At 39.1% G+C, this 22,973-nt stretch overlaps 1 protein-coding gene across 1 annotated transcript in view; it reads right to left on the bottom strand.

The window, feature by feature from the left end:
* Window positions 1–22,973, bottom strand: part of LOC306870429 (uncharacterized protein KIAA0825-like) — a gene marked incomplete at its 3' end in the record, with an annotated part of 140,295 nt that overhangs the window by 53,735 nt on the left and 63,587 nt on the right. The window contains 6 exon segments of the mRNA XM_079417696.1: window positions 14,704–14,798; window positions 16,046–16,213; window positions 16,919–17,075; window positions 19,521–19,929; window positions 20,075–20,293; window positions 21,575–21,754. Coding sequence (XP_079273822.1) covers window positions 14,704–14,798; window positions 16,046–16,213; window positions 16,919–17,075; window positions 19,521–19,929; window positions 20,075–20,293; window positions 21,575–21,754 — 1,228 coding nt within the window.

Raw genomic sequence — 22,973 nt, 5'->3', positions numbered from 1 at the left:
ACATTCCGTACTTTCTACCTCGAAGCGGCCACAACAAATCTAGGGGAACAAAATGAGCACAGATAACTAATAAACAACACTGTATTCACAATTCCTTTCCATCTGTAAGTTTTACAGTAGCATCATAAATGTTCAAGGCTTCATGCCTATTTATAGTCATGATAAATGGCCAAGGATCTGATTCCCCACTCTTTGTATGTGTTGTCTCGTTTATGTTTCTTTGTTAAGACAGAGGGAGAATTGGGGGGACACTGAGCACCAAGAAAAGCCATTCACAGACAATGACCGTGTTTGAGCCTCATAAGCCTTTACAAAAAGACCCTTCGGAAAATCTGCCCAGGTCAGACTTGGACCCTAAAATTTTGGGGGGATATTCGGTTATTTGTTTGGCGATTCATTCTCCAATGTACTGAGAATGTAGAAATAGATATCCAAGGGCAGAGTTGCATACGGTTCTAGTTTCGAAGATGTCACAGATCACAGCTTTTCTCTTCTGTCTGTGTGATTGACAGCTGAGTGGACTCCACCCCCTAACCAAAGAGAAAAGGGCTCGTCAATATGGCGTCTCTTCAAAGTCTTGCCGACACTAGCAAGCTCGGCTGAAACAAAGGCTCACCCCCATATCCGTCGCAACTAATCTAATTGTTTATCAGCCAATGTCATGAACTCGCGGCTGAAATAACGCTGTGATGTTCACAATATATACGACACATACGTTTACACTTTGTTCTGAGATCTATTTGAAACACTCAACAATTTTCTTTGATGGCCAAAAATAGAGAAGGCACTACGAGGAGTTCAAAAGAGCCTGGAATTAGCCCTCTTCCTTTTACCTGCCGGCTGTGAGAGCACTCAAGAGAAAATGTTGTCTAGTATCTGGTGGGGTGAGCAGGAGATGGTCAGCCGCAGGGCTGATGGAAGACGAGGGGTGTCATTTTAGTATATCAAAACCTGATCAGGGCTATCCATCTTTGAGGAACTCAAAGGGGAAAAAAGACCACATTTGTGATGTGGGAAGGTAAAAAGGTGGTGTAAAAAACAAGACAAGCCACTTTATGATAAGAGGAGGCATTATGCTGATGTGTCGTTTTGTTTTCTTGTCACGGATACAAAAGCGGCTGCATAAATAAGGTATTTAGAAGGCTTTTTCCGGTTGGAGGGATCTGCTCAGATCCGGCCCGTTTTATGCAGACTGTCACAGCCTCTGTAGTGGCACTACAAACGGCAGGGCTGGCTGTAAACTTTTCCCCCCGCAGGATAAGCGTTGTTGGGATAGCGCCACCCTGGGGAATCTCCTTCTCTCGCTCGACTCAGCGTGGATCTGAGAGCGTGTCTGCCTCGTTCTCCTTCAACTGCAAACTGCAATAAGCCTTTCTCACAGCCCATTTCACTTAGTCATTCCAGTAGGAACGTGTGTTAGTGGGAAGGAGACGTGATTTGCGGTTCGTTTGATTGTGTCGTTTGCACATGGTGATGTCCGCATTGTCTTTGCAAGTCGTTTTGGTCAGGTGGATTTGGATGGCTTAAAAGGTTCTGGACCATTTTTGGTGTTGCGTTTTTTGTCTTTTTGGTCTGCTGAGGTGGCGAATTGCATCTTCTGTCATATCCGCTCTTGCTTTTTCCCATACATAAAATATCAAACATCTGAGGGACAATCCAATGACCTCTACTGCCCTCTCTCCCTAGCTTTCTGTCTCTCTCTCTGTTACCCAAACACACACACACAATCACACTCTAAGAGAAGCACCAGTCTCACATCCCCCACCGCATACGTGTCTTGATTCATTTTCACCAGTCCTCCACCTTATGATGATGTATTTGCGACATCTGGCGGTATTCACTATTTTCTTAGCAATAGCGAAATGAAAAGGACAGCACGGGGGGAGATGGAGATAGAGACGGATGGAAAGTGAGAGAGGGGAAAAAAAGGCAGGAAGACTGACCGAGTGAAAGGAAGGAAGATGGAGAGAAAGAGTAAAATGAAGCCTGAGTCAAGAGGTACCGCAAAAAATCGAGAGACAACGGCGACACACAAAGTTGCATGTCTTAAGCCGCGAGTCCTTCGAAATCCATTCCGAACGGCTTGGATACCCCCTAGTGGGAGGACAAAGGCAGCTATACTTGTCAGAAATGGGGGCGACGAAACAGCCATGAATCCATAGGGTCCAGAGGTCATCCTTTTTGAGCTGCAGTGACATCATAACAATGGGACACTTCTACAGCCTTAGAAATCTAAGCTGATTCATTCCGTGAGGGGCTAAAAAGGAGCGCGCCTTGCAGTTCCCACACATTCACAGACAGACAGCGAGGGAGAGACCTAGACAGACAGAGAGAGGGAGAAACAGAGGAGGAGGAGGTGCTGCCTGGAGGAGGATAGCAGCAGGGAACATATAGGCCTCACTCCAAGCTTTTCTTTCTTTGGTTTTTGTGAACGCATTAAAGATGACGACTTAATTCGCTCTCGTTCTATGTCCGGAGAGCCCTTCTGTGAGACTCCGTCATAGAGACATGTCACGACCGTCAAGTACGCGAATTACCGCACAACAGAAGCGCCTAACCATGCGTACTTTGTGTCGGCAAACGAGTGTTTCGAATGATACGAATAGAGGAAAAGGGCACACTCATTAGGCATATAAACGTTCATTTCATGCAAGAAGCTCATCAACATTAATAGACAATGATTGATGATATTTATCTCCTAATTAGTGAAAAAAGAGCAGATAATTGGCCATTATCAGAAAATTAGCTGAGGAACAACCCATAGAACAACCCATAGCTAAAGCCTGAAACACATGACACGACGCATCCTGGCACGACTTTTTGAGTTCCGTAAATATGTTTACGTAACTAAACCTTAACTCTAAACAATAGACTTTCTAAATGCCGTTAAGCTTCCTCCGCGCTCGCAACAATGGTGCAATGGCACGTTACGTAAGTACTAAAGCTATAATGAGATCATACATTCATGTCGAAAGTGTTAATTAGTCTATCTGCCCGAGGTTGAGGGATTCCGCTGCCTTCACTCATTGTTTTTATAATCCTACGCACACATTTATAATTCATCATGTCGCGGAACGCTAACACGTTTTAGCCATCTTTTTTGTGTGTTTATGAAGCTTCCATCGCGGTTATGATGCATTTGAAAGCAACTGAAAATCTCTCTTTCTGTTTCTCCTCCTTTTTGCTGCCTGACTCAGCTGCCAGCCATTTTGACAGCTTCATTTGTGACGCCGTTCTTTGATCGGGGCTGTCACTGATATCCAACACCAATGAAAGGCTAAAACTGAATCGACGTTTGCTTGCTACTAAGTCCCTGGAGTATGAATGCTTTTGTAAACTAAGAAGGGAGTGTAAGTTTGTCAGCTGCAGTGCAAATGATATGAAATTTCACTTCTGTTATGCATTAAGCTCTGGATAAAAAAATATGCCTCATCACGAACAACAAATGCAGAAATATAAGCATATTGTATTCTCTTTAGACTTGGTTATAGACAAAAACTCAGCCATTTCCTTTTCTTTCTTCAAAAATAAACAAGAATAATTACCTCTTAAACTTGTCAATAGGATTGGATCTTAATTGGCATGAATGCTACTGTACCTAGTCAACTTGTGGAAGTGAACTGTTAATGATGACGTAATACTTGCCTGTTATCGTAGGCCTATAATTTGTTTCTCATTGCCTCTTTTCTCCACAGAATTTGTCTCTCGTTATTCAAACCTAGACAGACTCTAGTGCCAGCCTATGAGTTCAAGGGATAGTTCACTTAAAATTGGAAATTCTGTCATAATTTACTCACCCTCACGTCTCTCAAAAAACTATTTTGACTTGCTTTCTTCTTTGAAACCAAAAGTAGAAATTTGGAAAAAAAACCTTCAGCCTTTTTTGCCGATGTCATGCGACTTCACATCATGTCATTATACAAGAACCAATGAGGTTTGAGGGTTTTTATTTCTATTGGTATATCATATCACTCTATATTAAAAATTTGATCACCTTTGCTGTCACTAATCTTAAAAAAACACTAGTAATTTGAATATCAATTTTTTTATAGTGTACATTATAATGCTTATGATGCCTAAACTCACTATTTAAAACAAATGTTCTCAATTAAAAAAAAAAAAAAGATCTGTTAATGTTTTAACTGTTTCTCAGTTAAAACATTAACATAATTATCGGCTTGGTATTAGCCAGAATTTTAACATTAGTGCGAGTAGTAAAACCATAGAGACAAGAGTCACCAAATAAAGCCCGAGTCAAGAGTCTTGAGTCACTGAAGCTGGTTTGTGACTAACAAGCAGCATCATGACGATGCAAAAGACACCAGAGCAGGGAAAGAATGATAGAACTGAACCCGTGTTCGGCCCAAGCAATCAAACCAAGTGTCGAAACGGGCTAAGATAGTGCCGACCAGAAGTAAACGAGACAGTTGCCTTTGCTCTTGCCCTCTTACTGTTTTTTCTTATGTGGAGGGTTGATGCTCGCTGCTGGGGTCGGTAACCTGAGGAGACTGGCAGAGTTGGTCAGAAACAACGTGTATTCTGACCTCTCTCAAACCAGAAGAGGGCAAGCAGCCTGCGGGCATGAAGCCTGCAGGTGGTAAGGTTTCCAGGAAAGAGAGGAAGTCTTCAAACGGTATACTCCGTCAAGTAGTCCATGGCCTGACATTGAGCTCTGGATTGTGTGTGTGGTTATGAGGAGTGCCTGAGCTGATCCGGACGGGCAGCGTTGGATAACGGATTGCCTGAGAAAGCATTGGGTCAGCCCAGAGCCAACGCAGAGGCTACACAGATGCCCCCAATCCAGGCAGCCCACTCTCTGATTAGATCTGCTCCCCTTCCAGAGAGCGCCCAAGTTCAAAAAAGACAAGAGATGAATGAGAGGATGGCAGAGAGAGATAGAGAAGGAGAACTCGGGGGAGTGACAAGAAGCATCATTCATCTCTAAATGGCCTTTCATAACATTGTCACTGGGTATCACACAAATTGCAACAAACAGTCACACTGCTATGTTTGCCAGTAGATGAGGCATACAGTATAGATTAAAGGGTGAAGATGCCTCTGAGAAATAACTACATTAAAGAAATCTTCTCCCAGCCAATCTGGACATCGATTTAGAGATGTCAAGATTAGTCAACCTGGCTTAACTGGATGAATCAAGTATTGCAGTCATGACAAAGAAGAGATACAAATAGACAGGACATATATTGTCAGAGGAGGAAATAATCCCAGCCAATAGGGGCATTGATTTGAAGACGTCATCAAGAGAGAGTTCAAATCTAGTTGAACTGTTTTCACACTTGGTTCGAATGTTGGTCCAAAGCCCAAGTTCAATTGTCCTGCTGGGTTTAGCATTAAAACTTAAAATGCACATAATGTCACTTTGTCTGTGGATTGGCAGAGATGTGAAGAATGAGAGATGCTCTATGAATGCAAATTATTTGAATACAAACTGCTATAAAACACGCACTATAGCGTAATTGTTGGGATTGAGAGGATGAAACATTGCAAATTATTTGTTATCAATAGCACAAAAAAGAAAGAAAGAAAGAAAGAAAGAAAGAAAGAAAGAAAGAAAGAAAGAAAGAAAGAAAGAAAGAAAGAAAGGAGATTATTCCAGAGACTGCAGCTTCTGAGGAGGAATTCAGTGTGTATTTCTTTTCTGACTTCTTTTCTTAGTGTTGTCAAAAACAACTTGAGCTAACATAGCAGCCTGTCACATCAAAACAACCCTCAGCAGAGCACTGAGGAGAATACTCTAACCCTGTTTCATACATTTAACTATCACAATATCACACGTATAATATGTAGACAAGATGGAAAATAAGATGAAAATATATCTGAGTTCCTAAACAACTACAAGTCGTGTATATTACATTATCATCATAATATATACTACTGGTCAAAAGTTTGGTGTTTCTTTTTTTTTTTATTTGTAATATTATAATTTGAAACGTTTTCTTTTTAAATATATTTTAAAATATAATTTATTTGTGATGGCCATTTCTCCAGTCTTCAGTGTCACATGATCCTTCAGAAATCATTCAAATATGCTGATTTAGTGCTCAATAAACATTTCTTATTATTACCAATGTTAAAAACAGTTGAGCTGCTTAATGTTTGTTTGTTTTGTGGAAACTGTGATATATTTTCTTCAGGATTCTTTGATTAATAGAAAGTTTTTTGTAACATTATAATCATCTTTACTTTCACTTTAGGTCAATTCACAACATCTTATCATATCAGACAAAACAACACTTACATATCAAACATATTTTACCTTCATGTTCTCTTGAGATTGACTTATGCCATTTCAAATATAGTCAGGTTTCATGTGATCAAGTAAAATTATCAAGTATCAAACTTTTTTCCCCCCTCAAGTTGTAAAAGTAGATTTGGGGTCCACAACACCACAAACAGAACATGAGGGTTAAATCTATTCTGCAAAATCTGCAGATCCGGGCCTGGCTCTTGGGTTACCTGTGCACACACTTATTAATTAGTGTGTCGTACTCAACCAGAGAGGTTGCAGAAGGGCAGATGTGGTGACAGACCTTCTCCTCATCAACCATGTCTAAGCAACCTTCATCCTTCCTTCTGTCCTTCTTACCCACCTCTGAGGGGCAGAGTTTGAAAGTGGCCGCTGAATGCCAATGAAAGACCCAGGTGCCCTCGGCTTTCAGGAAGCTTGCTGACCATCTGCCCAGGGGCCAGAGTGGCACCATGGCCCCTATATCAGTCAGGGCTCAGGGCTCCGGGGGATCTGTAGCACCTCTGCGGAGCACCAGGATCACCATCTCATTGACAGGATGACAGTCCTCAGTTCCTCTAAAGGTACTCTGAGACAGTGGCATTCAGGCCATGTAAATTCAGCAGAGAGGGAAGGTCACGTCTGATCAGGGCTCCTATGACAGAACTGTAGACATCATATAGAGGTACGATTCACTAGGCCAAGACATTACACTCATCAGAAGAATGAAACAAGTGAACAATGCCAGGTGTAAAAATGCAACACACACTCTCAGACCAGTGGCAGCCGAAACTAACTTTATACAACTGTTAGCCAATACTTTTAGCCAATAGCGACTTAAAGAGTTCACCCTAAACGAAAATGATGTCATTATTTACTCATGTCATTCAAAACCTGTATGATTTTCTTTCTTAATGCTTTGACCCTTTGGTTTCTTCTTGCAATCTTTTTGCAATCTGAGGTGAGTAATTTAAATTTTTAGGTGAATTATTCCTCTGGGTCAACTTCATTAGATAACGTCATAAGTCTGAATGCATAAATGCTAACTAATGACCTATTAATCAAATTAAAAAAGATGCCCCTAAAACAGCCGGTTCATTGTATAAATCTGTATGAAAAGTCAAATATATATATATGAGAATAATTCAGAGTGATGGAAGATCATTTAATAAATATACTTCTAACAGATGACACATTTCAAACTTTTCAAAGCAATTAACAATGAAGGTTCCCCTGTGGAAAAAAAAACTGACACAGTTAGCATTTAAAAGTACCTGTGAATAGACAAAAGACTGCCAAAGGCCTGGCTAAGCTAAACTTAATGCTACTTTTACATTGCACCGCATTGTACTTTCACAATGTAAGATAATAAAAGTAACAGCATATACAAGTACAATTATGCTTGAAATACTCATCTTATACAACTATAACAAGTCAGCTATATTACATTTACATTTACATTTATTCATTTAGCTGACGCTTTTATCCAAAGCGACTTACAATTGCTATATATGTCAGAGGTCGCACGCCTCTGGAGCAACTAGGGGTTAAGTGTCTTGCTCAGGGACACATTGGTGTCTCACAGTGGATTCGAACCCGGGTCTCTCACACCAAAGGCATGTGTATTATCCACTGCGCCATCACCACCCATGTACATGCAGGCGTTACAAATCAGCATTCAGTGCACTCCAAATGAATTACCGTTATAGGCCACTAATATTATCACTCTTATTTGTAAGGAGCTATGATTGCCTCTACTGAACCACACTCTCCTTCACCATCCGCTTCAGCTAAAGCTCTCCATCTCCATTTCCTTGTCAGAGCATTTCACTGCTACCCAGATTAATGCTGACAGGCAGGAATCCTTCTAATTATCTGTCCCTGGCCTGGATGCAAATGGCTGGGTTCTGGTGGCAGTGTGATGAGACTGCCAGTGCAGTGACACCGGGCCCCCAGCGTGGAAGCCTGTCACTGGCCCTCTTCCATCCAGGGACCACACAGTTTATTTATTTTATTATTATTTTCCACCTCTCAGGCTGGTAGGGTGGCTTTGTCAATCACAATGTGGAGATGGCGGTGGGTGTCTGATTAAAGCTCTGCGCTGGCTATGATTGAGCTGGTTGTGACGGCTGTAGATTAGGATCATAGATTATGGGAGATAATGGTACTTCACTATAAGAGAGAGGACAGGAAGTGAGGGAACGGATTGAATTGAGTTAAAGAGTGTGCTGTAATCAAGGATGATGTGAAGGAATATTGATGGGCCAAAAACAATAATAATAAAGAAACAAACAAACAGAAGGTCAGCAAAGCTGAAATAACAGATTCTAAATAGTTGTTTATTTTAGAATGACTGAGTAGTTTAGTCAGTAGCTACTGATCTATTTTTGGTAAGTACAAAAGGAAAGGAAAGGAAAGGAAAGGAAAGGAAAGGAAAGGAAAGGAAAGGAAAGGAAAGGAAAGGAAAGGAAAGGAAAAGTGTAGTTTAGATGGGAGCTAATTAGCTAGTCTGCTCAGCAAGTTTATTTCCTCCAAACTGAACCAAAACAAAAAGCAAAGCAAAGCTAAATAAAACACGTACTTCCTCCAAATCAAACAAAAATGGATAGTTTACATTCGAGCTTATTAGCTATCAGCTTAGCAAGTTTATTTTAAACAAAACCAAACCAAATCAAACTGGAAAAAAAAAATAAAATTATATATATATATATTTACTTCCTCCAAATCAAACCAAAGAAAAATTGGTAGTTTACATTCTAGCTAAATAGCTATCAGCTAACCCTATTTCCAACCAAACAAAATAAAACCAAAGAAAAATCTAACTGAAGCAAAACCAAACCAAGACACAAAACAAAAAGCAAAACAAAGCAAAGCGAAACAAAGCATGGATTTAATCATGAAGGGCATCGGAGAAAAAAAAAGATTTCGATTGCGAATGGCATTTAATATTAACTTCAGCAGTAAACTGGGGTTCTAACTGATCATTACTAGAGGTGCGAGACAGGGAGGAAGGAAATAATAAATGGATGGAAAAGGATTTTAGAGGAAAGGAATGAGGAATGAGCCGGGCCGGGTGGAAATGGTGGCCTAGCTGCTTGACAGTTGACTCTGTTGGATGTGACTTTCACAGTCTGCTGGCAGTTTGTGTGGAAGCCATCACATCTGTGACTCGGAGTTTGATTAATGAGCCTTTCAGCTCGTCTCTGCCATGTGAGGTGGGGCCACGGCCTTCTCCCAGGCTTCAGTGATTCACCCACCGACACACACAAATACACACATACATGCACACACACATGCAAAGTACAAACTCAGACACCAGGAGCTCTACGTCTGCCTCATGCTAAACAAAACCTCATTGTGTTTGCTAATTTCCAACACTAGCCACCAAAACAAAAGGCAAAATGATGGCGAGACACAATGACGATTTCCCACAGTCAGTCAGTCAGTCAGTCAAAGAACATGGAGAGGAATTGTGTGTGAAACTTAAATACTTATACTATATAATATATAAACTATATACTATACATATATAAACACCTATAAAAAAAGTCACTACAGTGATGGGTTGACAAAGAATATTTGCTTTCCAGTAACACACTGAAAATAATCTATTCCTTGGCCATGACAGATTCCCTCACCCAAAAAAAGCAACAATAACAAACTCATAACACAAAGGTGGCGATAGCAATTACTTCCCCGCACATTGTGATGCTGCCTCTAGCCGAGTCGCTGCGCGTCTGTGGAAAAAACCCTTGCATTCTGACACATTTGTTTGTATTTTATACCCTGGGAAAGAAAGCTAACCATATGGCCATCATTTGGAACAGATGGCATTTGCCCAATGTGAACGGCGGTGCCTATCACTGCAATTTAAAGCACTCCACTTCCCGCATCAACTGCCATCTCTCTCAACAGATACTTCTCCGCTCACTATTGTTCCGGATGATAGAGGCATGACAGCGCGAGGCTGTAAAAGTTGACCTAGCCAATGTACTACACAGTACATTGTGTCAAAATTCATGACTTTCAATACAACACACAATAACACGGAAGAGAACATAGAAGACATATTTTAGCATTGTTTGTGACAGGGCGAATAGTTTTAGCCATGACCAACAGCATTACAATTGTTCAGAAGGTGCATGTCAAGTGTGTCCTGTGGTATTTTGCAACTCTGAAAGCCACATGGGGTGATTTTTGCAGACCCATCCATCAGCACCTCTTACAATGCCGAAACTAGAACTGTGTCAAACTAAAGCACAATATATTAAAAGAAAATGTTTAACCTTAGAGCTTACTTATGAAACATTACCACTTCTCACTTTATAAAAAAGAAAGTACACTACCATTAAAAAAAAAGTTTAAAAAAAGATGATTTTATAATAATAAGTTAATTTTTCTTGAGCACCAAATCAGCATATTAGAATGATTTCTGAAGAATCATGTGACATTAAAGACTGTAGTCCTTTCCACCAAAGGAATAAATTGTAAATTGCAATTACATTTGACAAAACTACAGTTTTTACTGTATATTTGTTATCAAATTAATTCAGCTTTGGTTGATAAGAGAGATCTTTCAAAAGCATTAAAAAAAAGATTGTGCAGAGACACAGTAAAAGAGACACTAATTGTACATTATCTTACATTACAGAACATACATTACAAAATGCTACAAGGTAGGAAGACAGATCCAGTTAAAGTACCACACATCTGGAATACAGCGCAAGTATACTACAATATACAGTAATGTAAGGTTTATTCAACAAAGGTGGCAAATCTGAATGTGAATGGTAACACAGATTGTTGAAGCTCTGTTATTTTAAAGCCTTTCTGTCACCAAGCACCATAACAAAAAAGTTTGTGTGGGTCATGTCTAGAAGTTTGCTGTTGCTGTCTCTCTGGGTGTCAGGTGCTAGTCTGAGGAGGAACAGGAACATTAATCAGTCACTTTCTGCTGAAAAGCTCCATTTGAGAATGATTTATGACACTGCTGGCACAGACAGCCAAATGACAGGTGACAATAAAGGACACCCACACCTGTGTAAAGCTTCTCCCCCTCTCTCACACACTCTGAGAGGGAGAATCGGGGGCGTTGAGACCACATTATGGTGCATGTCTCATTCATATGTAACCAGATGAATGTACTCCTCAAAGAGCCACAGAAATATGTTTAAATAATGTTTACTTGAATGTTCAAATCAAGTTTAAATGGACATTCGTTTAAAAATGAAAATTATGTCATTATGAATGTTAGTCAAAATGATGTATTTATTGTTTATTTTAGTTCAAGCCCTAAATAAATAAAAATAAATAATAAAAATACTCCATATGCACTATATTCCACGGCATATGATTTATTTGAGGAAAATGTAAGTCATTAATCACTGATGTTGAATTCAAAAGCCACAGTCAGGGGATAAAGTTTCTTAATGACATAAATTCCTGTTTGTTCAAAGTCATATGATTTCAAAAGTTTCACAGACAGAACATAGACATATTTGCAACTTATATGATTAATTTATAGCAGATCTCATGCTTACCCAGTCTGCATAGCTTTGATCAAAAATAAAAAAAGAGAGTAATATTGGGAAATATTATTACAATTTAGCTGAATTTTCAGCGGCCATTATTCCAGTCTCAGTGTCAGGTGATCCTTCAGAAATCATTCTAATATGCTGATTTGGTGCTTAAGAAATATTTCATTATCAATGTTGAAAACAGTTGTGCCGCTTAATATTTTTATGGAAACCATGAAACTTTTTTTTATTTGATGAAAGTTCAAAAGAACAGCATTTGGGTTTATAACAACAAGATCAGGAGTAAATGGCAAAATGTATTATTTGGACAAACTATTCCTTTCATAATCTATAACCTCACACCATTAAAACAACTACTGAAAAAAGAGAAGTTGGAGAGATTAATATGTTAAGACCTCAGAGCCCTCACCCTATTGAATAGATCGCATAGTTTCTGCATATAGAAGACCTACATACATCCTCAGTCTCCAGAGAGCATCTCTAATGTCTAACATTCAGTACATGACCTATTACTGATTTTTTCCCCCCATACATTAGACCTTGCGTTACAACTATTTTCTCTCTCCCTCATTCTCGCTTTTTACTCATTCATGGTCATTCATAGATAATCCACATGTTATTGCACTAAGATGTTTGCACAAACAAACAGCTATCTGAATAAGGACATGAAAGGCTTCTCTTGTTTTTTATATGAAGCAAATTCTAATTAGAGACCAACCCTTACCTATGTCAACTGGACCTAAAAATAGATTTAGTGTCATGTAATTTAATGACCAATAAAGGTGTATGGACCCCATTTGCACAAACAAAGTCTACTCTACGACTCTCTAAGTTTCCAAAGCACCTTCTAGTTTCACCTTCTGTCCTTCACCCCTCTTCTGAACCTCTGCTCGGCCACAGCGGCAGGTGCTCCATCATTGAGATACTGAACATAGAAAGATGCTCTCAAAGGTTCCACCCCACTGTGAAGGAAACACTAACATCTGGATGCTCTCCAAGTTGGACTGGGCAGATGATTTGCTAGGTACGCAGAAATAGGTCCATGTTCTACTGACCTGCTGCACTTCCATGTAGAAACTACACATTCTGGACCATGGGTAGGCACTGATTCCCAGATGAGACAATTCACTATCAAAAACTCTCCAGTTAAATCCAATTACCTTTTTGTATTCATACAAAAATATTTGGTAACAGCTATTTGACACTAGATTTTAAGCAAAAAAATCCTGCATTATGCATGCTATTATTTACTTAAAACTACAATAAACTTAAAAAAATGTATTATTATTCTATAATTAGCATGCCTATTTGCAGTATGTATGCTTAATATATAATTTTTATGACCTGCATGAAATAATTGTACTTTTAAAAAAAACCTTTACATATCACAGAACTATTCACTGAAAAAAAAGATACTGTTTACTTTATTTAAACAATTCATTTTGTTTTAACACCATTGTATCAGGTTTCTCATTCAGACATGACGGCATCATGTTAAACTGACTTGGTTACTTTTTGGTTTAACTCAGTGTTTTCATTTTGAAAGAACATGTTTCAATCGAGCAGCTCAAAAAAAGTTTTACACTTCCCATCTTGCTTTGCACAGGGCTGGATATAGGGAGAGGGAATTTTAAAATAAAATGAGAAAACAGAGACTTGTTAATGTCTAATGTTCTATTATGTTAGCATTTTAAAAGACTTTCTGTTCTGTTGGTGTTTTTGGCGTGTGAAGCGTTTGTATGGGTTGAGAAAAGCAACTCCAATGGGAGTGCTAGGGATGTGCATAGTACCATCCTTAAATGCCAACATCATATGTGTAAAGAAAAGTTATATTTTACTTGCTAATATGTTATTATAACACATTGGCTGAACTTGCATGGGCAGTGGTTCCACATCAGGGAAACATGTTATCTCTACTCAAAAATTTCTTGTAGAATGAACAAAGGAAAACTGAGTAAACCTAACTAAAATTAGACACGGAACCAATGTCCATGATTGAATCATGTTCAGCCAAAGAGTTATTTTTTAGTGAATTTATTTATTTATAGCATATTGTAAAAAAGCGAAATGTCATTAAAACAGCGAAAATCTTAAAAGAAATGTTGACCAGGCATAGGACATAAATATAGATACACTCTTCCACTCTTTCCTGAAAACAAAACCAACTACAATTATTAACAATTGATATTTCATCTGAGTTATTGACTAAAATCTTGTTTTACTCAACATTTCAGAAAGAATCGATTGAAACTGATTTTCTTTTGTCAAGCTGTCAAACTAACACTGAACTCACGGATAATTTGGAGCAAATTGATCAAACTCTGGCTTTAGTTTGAGATATTCTTTTAAAGCGGCATACTTGTATCACACTTAAACTAAAGCTCAATCACACAAGATCCCTCAGTAACCTCAAAATTATTTTCTGACACAGTTTGACACATGTCAGATTGTGATTTCACCTCAGTTCTAAAAACGCAGACACTTCATTTTCTCCGCACAGTGAGCTCAGATACGCGTTCCTTTTTTCTCTCTCTCAACACTATGATGGAGCTGTGCTTCTTTAGCAAGCTCTCAGTGGAAAAGCACTTTCTTCACCAAACTTTGAGAAAGAAGGGATGCTGCACGCTGGGAACTAAAATCTTGAAGGAAGCCATGAACTCACATAGAGACGGCAACATCTATACCTAAAAATTCACAAACACAGGTCAGATGATGCATATGCAGCCAAACCATAATGCCTTTAGAAGCTGACACACACAGACAAGCGTGAACATTCAAACGGTCACAGGATCCCTCTGTCCTCTCCACATATTCACATTCATTACGGAGGTACAAGGTGGGACATGACAGGCAGCACTTCAAAAGTGTGTAAGCGGAAGGAGGGGATGACTGTGAGCGAACAGAAGTAGCAGTCATTACCTGTTAGCGAGCAGCGTCGTGAAGGTCACCTGACTCATGCTCCGATAGGCTGGCAGCAGTTGGGCCCAATCCCACTCCCTCTCACCCTTAGCAGCCTGTTGATAAATGAGCAGCGAGTATTGTTCGTTATTAATCAGAGTTAATATGATCAGTAAATTACTGCTCCAGCTGGGCTGGACTAACCAAGGAGGAGGGGGTCTCGAACAAGGCCGCCCCAATGCGATCTATCTATCATGTCTGCACAAGAAGGTTTTTATTCCAATAAGACAGGAATTAATTTATAAATCCATTTGGGGAGGGATGTACCATCATTTATAAAAAGATAAATCAATTTAGCAAGAAGAGTCGTTATTCTTCTCGCCGTTGTTCGTGGCGAGCCGCCCAAGGTTTCCCTCACCCACGAGTGGACCGTCCCTTTGTTAGGGAGCCAAATGAAATCCGATTGTTTTGATAGCCGGAATGTCACTCTTAACTTGAAGCTGAGTTTTTTTTTATTGACAAAAGGACAGAAGCGTGCCAACCCCTCCTATTCTCCAAACGGCTGATTGATGGATCGGCATTCGTTTTTTCTGCCTCCATTTGATTTGACAAACAGCGCAGCCACCTGAAGGCGAGGAGGCTTTTTAATCATCCCCTTAATAAGGTGTTTTATGCAAAGCAATGCGAGCGTGAGCGATAAGGAGAAAACAAAAGGGATTAAGAGCACGCAACTAGCACCTAACGACGGGAAAAGAACTTGCATTTTAACCGACGCAAAACTCTGAGCCAAATAAGATAATGAAAGGAAAAGTTCCCCTTAAAAAAAAGAAGGTTGCAGACTTTCCGGCTTCAAAGGCGTAGCAAAAAGTCTCATCACATGAGCAGAGAAAACTTTATCCTACCTTTAAGAGAAAGCCAAAAGAGGACCATGGCTCTTGTAATTAAACCTTCAACCTACACCGTCTTCAACACGCAAGGGATGCTTTTTTCTCCACCCTGTTCAAAGCCACATCACACTTGAAGAGTTCACCTTTCAAGTGTTTTCAAATTCTCTGCTCTTTTGGTTAACCTTTTTTAATATTTTGCATTGTGTCTTCCATTCACACTAAAATATAGCTTAGGGACAGAGCGACCTATGGAGAATTGTCGAGTTCATCCTAGAGAAGCAGTTTAAAGTCTCTCTCTTATATTCACCTTGCCTGGTGGCCTTGATGGAAAGTTGCACTCGCTCAAGCGTGAAAGAGTAGAGAAGTAGTTCACGGCATTAACGAACTGCTTTAAATAAAAGTTACATGAATGACAAGTATTTGGGTCCACTCGTGGCACTTCAAGTTGAAGGCTGAGAAAATAACAAAGGACTAACCTGATCGAACTTGTTACGGCCGATAGAATTGCACTCTGTGAGGGGGTTGAACTGGGTTTTACACTGGTTTTGACTGCTCACTTCAGAGGAGAATACGACAGGCCCCAAAGGGGAGTGCGGAAGTGGATGCGTCTCTGCATGCGGCGTCAAGACGGACCTCAGTAAACCCTACACACAAAAAACACAAGACACAAGGTTCATAAACATCTATTCAAGTGTAGAAAAATGAACCGGAACCTGGACACGTCTTATTATTAGACTGCATTAAGCAAAACTAAAACACTATTAAAGTGGTCAAATTAATAGTAAGTCTCTACAGACTTCTTAAACACACCATTGGAAAAATTAGTACATTTCAACAATTACATACCCAATTTTGGACATAATGGCCATTTCTTTTCTCTCTATTCCCCAAGTAATTGGCCGACAATGGTAGAAATTAATCAGTCTTTCTAGGAATAGGATTTGAAAACAGGACATTGGAAGAGGACAAAGTTATGTATAGATATGACACAAAGAATTGTCCTCAAGATTAGACTTAAGTGAGAGTTGCACTAATTTCCCAAGATGTGTTCTTATTGTTAAGTAGAGCAAGGGGCAAAAAAGTGTAGTGTAAGTGTGGAGAAAGACTTTGACTAATTTGTGAACCGTTCCCTTGAATTTTTATTATCTCTGTTGTTTAAGATGTTGTTATTTCCCAGTCGTTTTCTCAATCAGGTCAAGGCTGTTACGAGAAGCCTCGCAGCAGCGTCTGGATGCAGTTGTGTCTCCATGCAGCAGCTCTGCACAGGCGTTCCCCTCAGCTTCAGGTCATACTGTCTGCCTCAGGCTAACAGCCACCTAATTGCTTGGTGAAAAACAGCAATTCGCTACCTCATTGAGCTGGATGCTGTGATGGATTTGCCGGAGGTGCTGGCTGCCACCTGCTCTATGGCACAGCTCCAGCAGCAACTGCCTTATTTTATGCTCAGTCAGTTCCGCGGGCCCACCTCTATCCAGCGCCGGGCCGCTTTCCACACGCTCAAACATACTAATGGAGGAACACATAAAAGAGAGAGGGGGGTTGACATGAAATAAATGCAAAATAGTTATTATATTACTCAATTTAAATACTTCTAAAGGCAGTTTTACATGCTAACTGCGAGTTCCCAGTTCATTTTATTGGGCGGGTTTAATTCATATAGTAAATAGTTTTTAAATTGGTAAAAATACTACTACTACTATGAATGATAATAATAAAAAATCATTTAAAAATACTCTTAAAATGTATAAATTTGGAGAGATTTAAGCACAATTATTTGAATCTATAGAAAGGCATAATTTTAGTTTATTTAATAGTACTCTGGTGGTGGGTAAAATAAAGATACCATGTCTTCCAAATAATATTTCACAAAATATATAGCTACCTTTATATTTTATGCTGACTGCTAGCAACAAAAAGCATGTAAGATTAAGAATGAATGAATTAATATTTATTTCTTCACGGATGGCACAAGTCTTTAGCAAATCAAAGGTGCTTTTATTCACAACCCAACAATTGACATTTACTGTAGCTTTTGTGACCTTTGGGGATGTGATCAAATATCAGAATAACAGTACAAAAATGCACAAAAATTTGCATGTGTGGCAAAACAGTTTAGTCACATAATTTGCTACATGGAGTTCCTTTGGGCAAAAATTAAGGAAGAAAAAAAAAACGTAGTAAAGAGAGTGAGAAGGAGGACAGATCAACAGTTAGAGACACAGTGCCACTCGTTGTAACCTCAAGGTCCCCTCAACGCAATCATTCCCGTGCCCGTCATTCAGCATGCCTCATCACCCTCACCACACTTCCCATCTGATACACACCCCCCACCGTCATTGTTTCCCCCATTCCTTCTTCCTTCCTTTTTTTATTTTTCAATCACAAAGTGACAAGGAAAGTGTCGCCTGTCAGGCAAGCCTTTAGCTTCAATGACACAGAGAAAAGCGGCAAGGCCCTGGGCAGTCCAGCCGGTGAGCGGGGTGTCAGCACCTGTGCCTGTATCCTTCCCTGTCCATCAGTGTGCAGGTGAAGCAAATGATTGGATCCAGTCAGCGGCTTGATTAATGAGAGGCCCGTCGGATCCAGGACAAGCTATCAATCACGTCATTAGGACCAATGTGCCCCGAAAGAAGCAGAACACCCCCTCCGCCCATGGAATCCACTGCATTCATCTTCATCTGTGCATGCATGCCGTCAAAGCCTGCCAGGGTCACCATGATGGAGAACAATCATCTTCTCCTCTACAAATTACTTTGCAAAGACAAGAGATGAGGGAGGTGTGTGTGTGTATGCATTTGTGTGTGTGTTGACAAGCCGGGGTGGGGGGGTGTTTTTCAGAGAACCCGCTTTCCACCGACACACTGTACGTTGATTGTTTACACCAGAGGCACTGCCTGAAAGTGAAGGTTATTTTAATGAATAGTAATGGTTCCACTGACTGTCTAAGACAGGCGATACATAATCACTCTTCCTTTTTGCTATCTCCTTTTTTTTGCCCTCACTCTTTTTTTGTTTTTCCTGTCACCGGGAGCAGCGTTTCTCGGAACACTAAAAGTTTTATTTTTTCCCAGCTCTGTTATGATGCTAAATCATTTTCAATAAGGGTAATTAACTTTGAGCTTTTGTTCTGGACATGACTTAGACTATACGGTAAAAGGTTGGTTTTTTTTTTGGCAACAATGAAAAATAGTATTAAGTATAGGTCACTTTTCAAAAGTGCTCAAAAATCAATCGTTTGAAGAAATTATTAGCACAGGATCATTATTTAAGGCAGGGGTTTTTTAACTCGGGTTTGGAGAGAAGTTCAGAGAAAAAGTAGTGTAAAAAAAAATATACTGAATCGCAGGTTTGTACATAAAAAAGTATAGCCAACTTTATAATATCCATGGCATATGGCATTACAAAAAAAAAAAAAAAAAGAACCTGAATCAAGGTCCACATTTTCTGCCATAAAATAATTAATTGTATGCTCATCATTATCAGTAAGCCTCATTATACTACTAAGATGATTTAATATTGCTAGGATGATTTAAAGTACATGATTCAAGGATTGCAACACTTTCTTCAGTGGTTCACGTCAGATTTTTGCACTCAAATCCTATGGGTGACATCAAACCCATTTTGATGTACACATATCAAAAGGCTTGAAATGACTATCTACAGGCTAGGGAAAAAAAGAACACACAGAAAACAACACATAATTATTTTGCCAAAAGATGAAGGGTGAAGTTAATTTCAAAAAATGAACTGCAAGATTGAAGTCTTTAAATTACATCAAAATATCAACTGGCAGCCAATGAAGACATTAATAGATTAGTTAAACACTTTAAAATTCCTAAAGCCTGAAACATCTTTCATATAATGAACAAACTCAATGATTAATTTACTATTACTGGCTTAAATTGGGATAAATTGGGAAAATATTCCATCAGGCTTCTTTCGAAATCTCACCTATCACAGCAAAGCTTTCGTGCCTTCTGCAGCTGCATGGTGGTCCATTTGGGCCTCCTCTCCTCCAGGCCCTGGAGCACCTTATGAACCAGAGGCTTGGGAACGCCCTTCTGCTGGCCCAGACTGACCTGCAGACATTGCGATAACAGACTTAGCCTATCCTTGGCCCCTCTCTCCAGGGGCTGTCCAGACAAGAGTTCCAGGGTGTCCCCATTTTCTAGATCCTGACAGAGGCTGACCAACATGACCCAGAGGAGCAGGCCGGTAGACCTCAGCTGTCTGGCATGCTGGGAAAGCCTCTTCTCTGCCACAGTGAACAGGAAGCGTACAGGCAGTGGAAGGGAGGCTATGGTTGACGGAAGGTTGGTGAAGATGAAAGAGATTGCTTGGATAGCTAGATTCATATTGTCTGATAAGAAGAGAGAGAAACAATGAGGGTTGGTTAGATTTTTTTTTTTTTCTTAAATAAGACTGCACAGTTTCCAACAGATGTTTTATGCCGTTAAAATGTTTTAGAAATAAATGAATATTACTGTTAATAAAGCTTTGCTTACTCTTGCTGGTTTCATTAAACTTGGGATCTTGTGGAATGTAGTTCCACTCTTTTGGAATTGTGCTTAGGACATTTTCTGGTAGGTGTTGTCCAACCATGGGTTCAGACTGGTCTTTACATGCCTGCATCATGCTGACCAGGTGGATCAAAAGTTTGCTAGTGGATTCACAAACAATGGACCTGATGTATTTAAACAAGGCCGGCTCCTCTTTACTGGAGTCTGGAAGAAAGAGAATAGTCTAAATTTAGGGAATTTAATAATTATATCAAACTTATTTTGTAAATTCATTAGATACTGTATACAAATCTTTATGATCATGTCATATTTGGTCACAGGACATTACCTCAAAGAAGAAGAGAGACAGAACTCATCATTCCTTCATCTATCTGCAATTTTTCTTTCCCAATAATAGTGCATTTATTTATTTATTTAAGCTAATAGATTTCAGTTCTTTTTTTTTTGTTATTTGACTGGTACATTATCAAATCTACATTATATTTGCAACAATTTAAATAACTTTTATGTATAGATTGTATCGTTTTACTCTTGTCTCAGACACAGATATGATGTAATCAAAGAGTCATATAAACATAAATCAATTTGTGCAAAAGTGATTTATATAAATATTTCATCAATATTATGCCTGGTTGCGTTATCATTTATGTTATGGAAATGAAACAAGGGAAATCAAATTGGCTGAATAATCCTGTGATACATATATTTCCATTTTTGGACATTGTTAGCAAACAACTAAATAAAATAATGCATTTTAAAAGTGTGTTTTAAGGGAGTTACATTCCTTTTGTGTTTTACAGTGCCAAAAAGTACCAGTAGAACAAACAAATAAATAATTCTAATAGCGATCATTTTCCTGACAGCCCAATTAGCTCTGCTAAATGGCACCATCAAGGTGCTAAGCAAGCTTTATAAGATTATCTTTAGGGAAGAAAGGACAACGTCAATTAAGCCGAAAACACAACACCTTACATGAGAATAACAGCATACAATACACACTCCCCTGCTCCCTCCTCTATCATTTGTCTAATTTGTGCAACTATAATTACCTCTCACATGTAATAAAAAACAAAAACATAAGAGCTTCAGCTTGGATTAAACCCCCTGAATCAAAGCCAAATCAAAAGGTGTCAGGTCATAATTGCAGTTTCTATGTTAGTATGCAAAATCAATACACTAACCATTAACACAATGAAAAATGTTCATGCTGTGGCTTTTATAGAGAGGAAAAAGGAGAAGGCAGAAATGTAAATAAATAAGCAATCAAAGAGACAGCTGAAGGTTTAATTATGGCTTTGATTTGATGATGGGCTTCCAGCTGGTCAGATCTGATATTGAGGCAATTTGGGGACACAGTAGGGGCACATGGTGACAGCAGTTTCCAACTGGACTGTAACTGAATGGCCACATCTGACTAAAATTGTGTCCTTTTGAAGTCTAAACAAATGTAGGACAAAGCATGGAAAAATTCTTGCATGGCTGCACCTGCTAAGTTGTAAAAGTGCTCCCAAAGGTGTCTCTGGTCCAGGTAGCCCTCTAGCGCTCGAGTTAAAGCCCTGGGGAGGGAGTTGAAGGAGGACAGGATGGAAAAAACAGCTTCCAAAAACTCCGCAGCTGCTGTGTGAGCATTAGGGGACACCTCTGTACCTCTGTCCACACAGAGACCTGAAAGTACATTATCAGGGTTATTTTAAGTGATAACAAAACTAAAAATAACCACAATGCTAATGGCTTAACAATATGATTGGTATATAAAGTACATATCTAAACAAAACAAACAAAAGTTTGAGCTTATTGCACGACATCTGAGCCTAACACAGGGGATTTATGTTTTGTAAATCAATACATTGAGAAAGGTCCATTTTGAACCAAAAAGCCAATTGACTGTCAGGACAAACACATGAAAGATGAGACCACAGCAGCAAGATGTGACTGAATGCCCTTGTCCAAATGTTGTCAGGCCTGTGGGGTTGTAGAGAATGCAGGATGGTTGTTCCTTTGGTTCAGCCCCTGTCAGTCTCGCTTCCTAGAGATGACAGGTGTTTGAAGAGGCGACTGAATGCAACGCAGCATTCAATGAGCATCTTTGATAGTAAGCAGCCTGCTGTTTGCACTTTTTTGACAAATGTTGAACTGTTTTGAAATGACAGGCCTAAATGACCTGTCGTAGTAGAGCGCGCGGTTAGCTAACACTGCTTTGCTTAACAGGGATCCTGAATTCTGCCGCTGCCGAAGGACTGAAGGGAATCTATTTTGCATTCTTTTGGTACATGTGTGAGGACACTGGTATAGATGCCATTTCACTTACTTTGTGAGATTGTTTGGAATCTTGTTCTATATTTCACTGTAATTATTAAATCGCTAAAGACAGGTTTACATCAGAGCGGTTTATTTTATTTTTTCATCTGGAATGAATTTGACTGAGAAAAATTTATTCTATATGAGAGGTGGATGGAGGACAGGAGTAAGGGGTAAAGTAAAGTTTTGTTTTGAATTAATGTGCAATTTTAATTGTTTACAGAACAAAAACATTTATTTTTAGCAATAGTGTAATAATCTTTTCCATTCTCCACCATTTCCATAGGGGTCATGTAAAACCATACATTTTCAGTGTAACAGTTTACATTTTTCTTTTTTTGTCATCTTACAACAACAAAACAAAAATCTAACTTTTTGGGTTTCAAACACTTGTACGAGCTTCAAATGAAATATGGTTTTAAGGAACAGTCAAAAAGTTATAATATGCGTAATACCAAAACCTTTCCTCCTTCTAATTCAGGAAGTATTATCTGTTATTTACACATACATTATGAAATTGATCATGCCATGAGATGCAGTATAATTATTCTATGTATATATCTATATCTATATCTATATATACAGT

The sequence above is a fragment of the Barbus barbus genome, assembly GCF_936440315.1.
Source record: "Barbus barbus genome assembly, chromosome: 5".
NCBI lineage: Eukaryota > Metazoa > Chordata > Actinopteri > Cypriniformes > Cyprinidae > Barbus > Barbus barbus.
Note: the sequence above shows the minus strand (reverse complement) of the source record. Positions and strands in the feature narration are given on the sequence as shown.